The sequence below is a fragment of the Oncorhynchus keta genome, chromosome 2, assembly GCF_023373465.1.
Source record: "Oncorhynchus keta strain PuntledgeMale-10-30-2019 chromosome 2, Oket_V2, whole genome shotgun sequence".
In the NCBI taxonomy this organism is placed as follows: domain Eukaryota; kingdom Metazoa; phylum Chordata; class Actinopteri; order Salmoniformes; family Salmonidae; genus Oncorhynchus; species Oncorhynchus keta.
In genome coordinates, this window is record NC_068422.1 from 69974889 (window position 1) to 69984046 (window position 9158).

Genomic DNA, 9158 nt, shown 5'->3' on the forward strand with positions numbered 1-9158 from the left:
TTGAAACGTCTGCCATTCCTTGTATTGTAAACCAGGGGCTCTGAAACTTTTTTCACCAGGCGACCCGTTTTGTGAAAGTAGGTTTTTATTTACTTCAACCTTTATTTAACTAGGCAAGTCAGTTATGGACAAATTCTTGTTTACAATGATGGCCTTCCGGGGAACAATTAACTGCCTTGTTCAGGGCAGAACAACAGATTTTTACCTCGTCAGCTCCAGGATTTGATCCAGCAACCTTTTGGTTACTGTTCCTTCCAGTTCTCTGCTGCCAATGACTGGAACGAACTGCAAAAATCTCTGAAGCTGGAGACTCATATCTCCCTCACTAGCTTTAAGCACCCGCTGTCAGAGCAGCTCACAGATCACTGCACCTGTAAACAGCCCATCTACCTACCTCATCACCATACGGTATTTTTTTTTATTTATCTTGCTCCCTTGCACCCCAGTATCTCTACTTGCACATTCATCTTGAGTTGTTCTGTTTATGAGGGGGTCCCACATTAATTTTGGGGTGGCAGGTAGCCTAGTGGTTAGAGCGTTACCATTCCAGTGTTTAATCACAATATTGTAATTACTTCGCCACCATGGCCTATTTATTGCCTTAATTAACTTACCTCATTTGCACTCACTGTATATAGACTTTGTTGTCTTTTGGTCTACTGTATTATTGACTATGTTTTGATTATTCTATGTGCAACTGTTGTTGTATGTGTCAAATTGCTATGCTTTATCTTGGCCAGGTGAAAAAAATAAAAAATAAACTGTCCTAACGCTCTAACCACTATTCTACCTGCCACCCCAAAATTAATGTGGGACGCCCTCATAAACAGAACTAAATATTTTTTTTAAACAGCTTACACTGAGTTTTATGACTTTGGTTGTGCATGGTCAGATGAACCAAGTCTCGGGCCCTGGGAAGAACCATTTTAAAGGCCCGTCTCTTGGCATCGAAGATAATTTTGCAGTTTAAGCTAATTTCCTGCAATCTACACATTTTGTCATGTGGCAGAGATGTTTGTGTTGTTGCACCTTCAAAGCTAATATCTTAGAAGACCCCACTTTGAGAACCCTTGTTGCTAACTAAGAAGCTGCTAGCCAACACTAGATCTCAAGCAGACATAAGCAATGGAAAGTTGTAACAGTAATAGCTATGGTAGAATAATAGCACGAAGCTAAGCTGCTAGCTAGCTATGATATTTACAACATAGTAGTGCTGTGCGATTAGTGCTTTTTGAGGTGAGTGGTGTTTATTAAGAAACACTCTCGATCTTCGATAGTGCATTTAACGTCCCAAAGAATTATGCAGGTTGAACACTGTAACAGAATAAAATAAAAATAAAAAACAATGAATGGAACTGACTGTATATTACTACTTATCAACCATAATGTATTCGCATTACTTTAATACAATATTTGATTACTATTTAATTTCAAGTCATCAATCTCTATAGATCTGTGGCCTATGCTACAAAAACCACAATTTTAGTAGTTATTCAAAGGAAATAAGGCATACTTTTGAATGCTGAATACCAACCATCGATCCCTTAGGTCATGTATTTTCAGGTAGAGATACCTCGAAACTGTTTCTACCCCTCTCAATTGCACATTCTCTCTTCGCTTAGTCTTCGTGTCAGCTCCATTTCGTTTTTATTATTGCTCAGAGCTCCAAACAGAATGGAAAAGTAGGCTGGCACAATAGATTATGGTCATCATACTCAAATCACCATGTTTTCAGCACCAAAGTACGTAGTATATTAGCCTGTTGAAAACTACAACTCCCTACTACGTCACACAGTTCAGACTTTATTCCATTTATCTCTACAGAAAATGCACAGGGCTCAAAAATTGGAATTAAAATAATTGAACCGTCATCGGTCAATTAGTTGTTTAAAAAAATGAAAAATAACCAACTTTTCTTTTAATCGCTTAGCACTACTAACTAGCCCGGGGAGCAGAAAGGTGAATTTCTAGCTTTTAAAAAACATTTTATTTAACTAGGCAAGTCAGTTACAATGACGGCCTACTAAATCCACCAAGGTCTGGAACATATGTGTTTAATTCAGGAAACGGTCCTCTACAAGCTAGAATGGTGAATACAATTTAAATTGAACCCACTCAACCGGTTATCTGCGTGGCTCTCCTTATATGGACAGGAATTATACAATATATCCACAGGAAAGTATTATTAAACCAACTTTTCAAAGTACTGGTAGTGTGTTCAGATTTCTATCACCTGACATGCACAAAACCATGTTAAAAACGTGCACAGAGCTTGGCAAGTATACATGCATCTATATATATCTATATTATAGTCTCATTCCTGCCCACGGAGACAACCGGTACAGTAGGCTCAAATTTTATTTTATTCAACATTCCAGATTACCATTTCCTGAATTAAAAAAGGATGTTCCATAGGTTGGTGGATTTAGAAATTCACTAGCCTGGTCCACAGCAGGCAAGCTTGCTACATGGATGTATACAGCCATGTCTAGCTAGCTAGCTAATGTTATACACGAGCAAAATATATTTTTTAAACATTTTACCTTTGTTTTACTAGGCAAGTCAGTTAAGAACAAATTCTTATTTTCAATGGCGGCCTAGGAACAGTGGGTTAACTGCCTGTTCAGGGACAGAACGACAGAGTTGTACCTTGTCAGCTCGGGGATTCGAACTTGCAACCTTTCGGTTACTAGTCCAACTACTAGTCCAACTACTAGTCCAACGCTCTAACCACTAGGCTACCCTAGCTAGCTACCTTTCAATGTAGGATAGATAGCTAGCTACCTAGCTAGTAGTTACGACTTCAGGCCGTGACAAGTCATTACAGCTAAACAGATCATGGAGGTCTGTCCACATGAGTCAGCTTCCCTTGAAAGCAGCACAACTAGCTACGCGCTCTAAAGGGGACATCAAAAACGGAGTACACAACGCGCAAGCTCCGAACCGTTTGCATAATTATGAATGGTACAGATTCGGAAATATACATAAACCGCCTCTGATCAGGCCCAGTGTAGTTAGTAGCTAAATTATTAGCCACACCACCTGCGTCCGCACGAACTCTGGCTCGTTGTCCAGCTAGCTACATGAAGCTAGGTAGCTAGCTGGCCAGACAAATCAATTAAAGTTTACGTTTGACCGTATACAACTTTATGAATTCCTTGCTTATAACTCGTCGGCACTTTTTAACATTACTCGTATCTAAATGCGATGCTAGCTAACAACCAGTTATTCAAAAATGCACTGTGATAAGCAGGCCTGTCGCATCAGCCAGAGCAGGTGGGCCATGCACATACACGCAGCATTTTTCAACAACTACAAATTGTCAAAGGAAAATTACAACTGTTCGAGTCTTTCGAATGTTGTTTTCTCAACCCAAAACGTGATCACGATTTTTGCCAATTTTTAGATTTTCAACTAACCCTACTTCGAGTACTGTTGGCTAATTTGAATGGAGGCTCCTCGGGCCTGTACCATGCTGGTGTTTCAATGGGGAAATAGGCTTTTTAGGGCAGCATTAGCAAGCATTTATCATCACACGTCTCTATGACGCGAGTTACCACTATATTGTGGCCAAGAAACACATCAAGAAATCTAACAATATTTTACTTAAGACTACTTTTTCCATGAATCTTATGTCAAATGTGAAATTCTAGGCGTATCAGCAGCGTGAATAGTTGTAACGTTACCTGGTTAACGTTACTCTGAGAAGCCATGCTCCCTGTGAGATTCTCTTTTCCAATCAGAAGATGGACGTTCTCCGGGGAAGGTGTTCGTTTTTTGTAATAATTATTACAAAAGACAGCCTAATTCGACATCTTTTTCATTTTCTCGACAATGGACTGACAGTTGTATTTTAAGGTTGTTTTATTGCTACAGCATATCACGCTGCTTCCCCCGCCGTCGCCGCCATTTCTGTCTCGCCTCCTTGCTTCTGGCCTGCGCGCGCCGCGGATGGCTAGTGTGCTCTGGGAACGCGTGCGTTTACGTCGGGGTAGGAGGGTATAGTAGTGAACGTTTGACAGCTTGAGTAGGAGCTAAAAGAGCTGTCAGCTAGGTATCATTTAGGACAGACCGATTGTGTTGTTATAACGAAACTGTATTGCTAATTCAACATTCCATCCATGCACATGTGTAAAAAATAAACTGGGAAGTGTGTGTGTGTGGGGGGGGGGTGAAGTGAATCACAATCTAACTAATAGATATCTATCCCCAACACCCCTCCCTTCCCACTACTTTGGCACCAACAGAGTCGTCCTGCCTGGGAGTCTGGAATCCCTTCTCTTAAAGCCCCCAGTAGTTCTTCTGCACTAAAATCTCTGACACCCAAAAACTTCACAATTGAAACACCACTTTTTCCACCGACACTATACACCTTTGTCCCATGCCCTCGGAATGCTGTTTTTGTGGTAGGGGTGGAGTTCTATAGAGCGAACAGGTGAGAGGGAGGAGCTTGGAGACGAAAGACGTCCCAAGATACAGGAAAAGTAAAAGACGTAAAGAATCCAATCATTCGAACAAATTAATCCAGATAAGAACCAGAATTAAGAGGTATTGTCAATTGTTCTTTCTTCATTCATCAATTCGTTATCTCAATGTTTGGTTCGCTTCAACACACAGCATACCCGTGACCCTTATAATTCGTCACAGGTAACGTTAACTTGTATGTTTTTAACTTCATCAAATATAGTAACAAACTTTATTCCCTAGTGCCTTCAACCCTCAAATCACAACTTGGTCTCAGAGCATTTTGTATTATTCTGTACGTAAATCCGAAACACACCATTTAGTATGGTATGTATTCATTTGTGGGTGTCCATCACCCATTTCGTATGATATGTTGTGACATTTGGGTTTCTAGACTCTCGCGTTATACTTTCGGTTTTGCCTTAAGTAACCATCTCTCTTATGTAACCATACCAAACGTCATACTAAATGGCGCACCTCAGATTTACTTACAGAATAATACGAAAGGCTCGGAGACCAGGTTGATAGTCAGTGTCAGCATTTTGTTTGACGTTTTAAACGTTAGTCAACGTTTTTCAACGTGTATTCAGTTGTGTGCAGAATCATCGCGATATCATTCAAGATGGGTCTGACTGTGACTCCCATCCTGGCCAGGTTGGAACCACCCAGGGAAAACACGCCCAAAACCTGCCCCGCTTTCATGTGGCTCCTGGATGCATCTCTCTATTGGCTCCAGACTGCTTCCTCATTCTATGGGTCGCAGTCATGGGTAAACTGTATCACAGTGTCTCCGGGCGGTACTACGTCCCGTAGAATGAGGAAATAGTCACGAGACAATAAAAAGAGAAGCATCCAGGAGCCAATTGACAGAAGGGGTGGGTTTTTGGCAGGTTTCTCCTGGACAGTTTTTGCCTGGTAGGGTAAGAACCACCCAAGACGTGGGTCACAGTCAGACCATATATATATTACTGCTGGAGAGATTACCCCCATCTTTACTCTGTAGTCATTTCTGAATCGGAGGAATGCCACGTGGTAACTGTCACTAGTGCCAACAAGCATTGCCACCAATGTTTAGTAGGGCTACATGCACAAATAATAGATTGGGATTGTCATCTGATCTCCCTGAGATATCGGTATGAAACCTTTACACTAATACTCAATTGATCACGGCAATGTTCATTCGAATACATTTTCAGAGAAGTGGCCAAGAGACCAGACAATGCCAGAGAAAAGCAGATACCAGGAGAGGGATGAGTATAACAAGAGCAGGGAGAGGGACCACACTCACGACAGAGGAAGCTCCTCACATGAAGAGAGAGACCGGGAAAGGAAAAGAGAGAGAGACCGGCGGAAGAGAGACCAAATGGACGAGAGATACAGGGATGAGAAGGACTCTGGAGCTGACAGGAGGGTCAGAGAGAAGGACAACTCTGGCAGACAGTGGGATACGACACCTCACTCTCACAAGGACGCACCACCTGACCACAGAGGCAGTAGTCAACAAGGACAACAGAGAGCGTAAGAGACCATCTGACTGTCACAGAGTGGCTTCCACAGTTACCATCCTGGGCATTGTTGAGCACATGTTGGTTTTGTTGCTAAACAACTAACCCCTCTATGGGCAGAGAGGTTTGGAACTCTTTCTTATTGGTCTATTAACTAATTTACCATCTGGTGATGTCACCAGGCAGGCCAAAACTCCATCCCACCAAAACATTAAAAGGGCATTATCATAATTTTCACAATTTCACATTATTATTCCAACCTCAGTGTGGAAATATACAGTGTACAAAATAATAGGAACACTATTTTATTAGGAATACTACTATTATTGAGTTTCACCCCCTTTTGCCCTCAAAACAGCCTCAATTCGTCAATGCATGGATTCTAGGTGGTGTCTAAAGCATTCCACCGGGAGGCTGCCCTATGTTGACTGCAATGCTTCCCACAGTTGGGTCAAGTTGGTTGGATGTCCTTTGGGTGGTGGATCATTCTTGATACACACGGGAAACTTTTGAGTGTGAGAAACCCCGCAGCGTTGCAGTTCTTGACACACTCAACCTGGTGCACCTGGCACCTACTACCATACCCCGTTCAACGTCACTTAGATCTTACGTATTGCCCATTCTCTCTGAATAGTATACATGCCACAATCCATATCTCAATTGTCTCAAGACTTAAAAATCCATCTTTAACCGGTCTTCTCCCCTTCATCTACACTGACTGAAGTACATTTAACAGATGACATCAATAAGGGATCATAGCTTTCACCTGGTCAGTCTGTCATGGAAAGAGCAGGTGTTCCTAATGTTTCGTACACTGTGTATATAAAACACAGGAAAAGTCATCCTTGGGGATATAGTTGTATGATTTATTTAACTTTCCAATCATTGGTTTTTGTTTGGCATACATTTTAAAGTGAAAATCTGAGTCTGCATCATTATGTTACCGTATTATTGACCACATATACTGTACAGCGTGAGAAGTCTCCGGTTTCACTGGTTTGGAATTGACTCCTTGTAATGTCTGTCTGCTTGTGTTTGAATGGCACATTGACTCTTGGGGTGCCCAAAGTAAATATGAACCCCTTGAATACAAAACCTGCTCTCTGCTATGGAGGAGGGTTGTGGTGTGGTGGGTTTCTGTGGTGTAGTATCAATGTACGATTTAGCAGACATCAACTTGTGATTTTGTCTTTGCAGGTATACAGAAGCCTCCACATCTCCCTCTGTGGGGGAATACTATGAGCCACAACACAGACAGGCTCTGTACAACCTCAGATATGCCTTAACAGCCAGAGGCAAGTCATGTTTAAATTAAAGAACAAACGGCAACAACTTACACCTGAAATGTTTTTGTGTGTGAGTCTTGTTGGTACGGTGTAGTAGGCGTTGTTCTGTTTGATTGGTCCTGGGATTTATTCACTCGGAACCAAACAGAACCAAATGGGGAGGGACCTACCTGAATTTGTCCAATATAAACTCTATTTCGGTGGGAATAAACGGTTTCCATTGCAAAATGTTTTTAACTAATGATTACACCCCTGTAGTAGGAATGTAGTTGGGTAGGTTGCGAATGACCTTACCAACCACATGATCACCCTCTCGGAGGGTACAGGGTATTTATGAGGGGATTGGTGTTTTGAGTTATAATATCTGTATTACTCAACATTTAGGAGTTTTTGTATTTGGTTTCTTTCTCCAAATTGTTTGTTCATCCATGATGTATGTTTAATTCACACAATGGCATACTGTATGTTCTATCTCCCTCTGAGGTGAAATTCCCACTGAAATTAACCATCAACCATGTTGGTTGAACTCGGATCAACCTCAATTTAGCTGCATTGTCGCATAATCCTCCCTCTCTTGTGAAACGTATAACTTGACCTTCAACTCAGCTCGATTTCTCCCAGACTCTTACTGTATGATAAGTCATGTATTTAGCTCTTTCTTGATCCGTTTTGTTCAGGTCTATGCCAGATAATGGAGGTCTTTGTAAACCTGCTGATAGTCATCTGCTCAGGAGTGTCCTACAGTAACTCCGGGGGTTACCGGGACCTGGCCAGCCTCGGGGGTCTCTACCAGTACTACTATGGAGGAGCACAGGCTTTCACTGGAGCCGACGCAGACAGGGTCAAGGAGCTGGACAAACTGTTCCACCAGCTCAAGCTACCTCCATACATCTTCAGCATGGCCTGTGGAGGGGCTTTGATGGTTTATGCCTGCATCATTCTGGCTTTCGGGGTTTTGAGAGTGCCTTACCGCTGGCCCCCTGTGCTGCTGGGTGAGGCCCTGGTGAACCTCCTGATCGGCCTGGGCTACATCCCTGCCCTGGCCTTCTACTTCATCAAGCTGCAGGAGACCTACGACAACCCCATCTGTACAGAGAGGGAAGCGCTCTACAAGAGCAAAGGGCATCAGGGCTTTGCGTGTGCACTCAATGGAGCAGACATCGCTGGAGGCCTCTTCGGGGTGCTTGGAGTCATTGTTTTCATCTTCGGAATGGTCTTGGCCATCCGTGCTTTCAGGGCAGTGAGGGAGATGAAGAGACTGAGAGCGATGGAAGATAGTAACTTATAACGGGGTTTGCTCATCCCCCCACTGTGAATAGAGTGGAAAAAATGTAGGGTTGAGGTCAAATTTGGTCAAACAGCTATAAATGCTAGTGTATTTTATATGAACTGTGATTGATAAAAGTTTAACTGTACAAAGAGCAATTTTGTACATTTGTGACTTCAAAAACCGCACTTGTTTTACTAAATGTTACAGATGTGAGACATCTACACTGTCAAACATTGTTCTTTACTAATAAACATCTTAAACAGATGTATTCCTCTTCCTCATGAACCCTCTTGCCTAGAATATCTCCATTTTACCTTGTAGAAGAATAGTTATTGTTTGTGGTCTCTGTGGGACTGAAAACATAAATCTGAGCAGAGCAAAGAGAGCAGGGGTGTATTCATTGCGCAGATTCTGTTGCAAAACGCTACTTAAACGAAAGCGAACGGGGATGGATCTACCTGAATTGATCCAATAAAACTCTTGTTTTGCTATGTTTGCTTCCATTTGGTTCTGAAATGGTAAACGGTTTCTGTAATGCAGCTCAGAAACATCATGGATTTGCGTCTGTGGATAGTGTCTGACCAATGCGATCATCAGAAACACCATGGGTTTGCGTCTGTGGATAGTGTCTGG

The 9158-nt window shown here is 42.2% G+C and overlaps 2 protein-coding genes across 4 annotated transcripts in view; one reads left to right on the plus strand and one right to left on the minus strand.

Annotated features, from left to right (window-relative positions):
* Positions 1-4003, minus strand: part of LOC118359372 (ubiquitin carboxyl-terminal hydrolase 10-like) — a 30801-nt gene extending 26798 nt beyond the window's left edge. Inside the window, exon 1 of one of the 2 annotated variants that reach the window (XM_035737937.2) lies at positions 3687-4003. In XM_035737937.2, the coding sequence (XP_035593830.2) occupies positions 3687-3713 (27 nt within the window). In that variant the 5' untranslated portion in view covers positions 3714-4003. The remainder of the gene's footprint in view (positions 1-3686) is intronic. The other variant, XM_035737926.2, reaches the window with a different exon arrangement.
* Positions 4004-4298: 295 nt separating this feature from the next.
* marveld3 (MARVEL domain containing 3) lies at positions 4299-8789 on the plus strand. Of its 2 annotated transcripts, none has more exons than XM_035737944.2 (4): positions 4299-4548; positions 5661-5982; positions 7167-7264; positions 7933-8789. In XM_035737944.2, exons 2-4 carry the CDS (start codon positions 5684-5686, stop codon positions 8541-8543), a joined length of 1008 nt encoding a protein of 335 aa, XP_035593837.1. In that variant the 5' UTR covers positions 4299-4548; positions 5661-5683; the 3' UTR covers positions 8544-8789. The 2 variants fall into 2 exon arrangements, with proteins under 2 accessions (XP_035593837.1, XP_035593835.1); XM_035737942.2 differs by having other exon boundaries at positions 4301-4647.
* The last annotated feature ends 369 nt before the right edge of the window (positions 8790-9158 follow it).

What these genes read in the sequence shown, in the direction of transcription:
- marveld3 (XM_035737944.2), top strand. Translation starts at nt 5,684, where the DNA reads ATGCCAGAGAAAAGCAGATACCAGGAGAGGGATGAGTATAACAAGAGC. An exon ending in CAACAAGGACAACAGAGAGC is followed by an intron (nt 5,983 to 7,166) that starts GTAAGAGACCAT and finishes TTGTCTTTGCAG; the next exon opens with GTATACAGAAGCCTCCACAT. An exon ending in ATATGCCTTAACAGCCAGAG is followed by an intron (nt 7,265 to 7,932) that starts GCAAGTCATGTT and finishes CGTTTTGTTCAG; the next exon opens with GTCTATGCCAGATAATGGAG.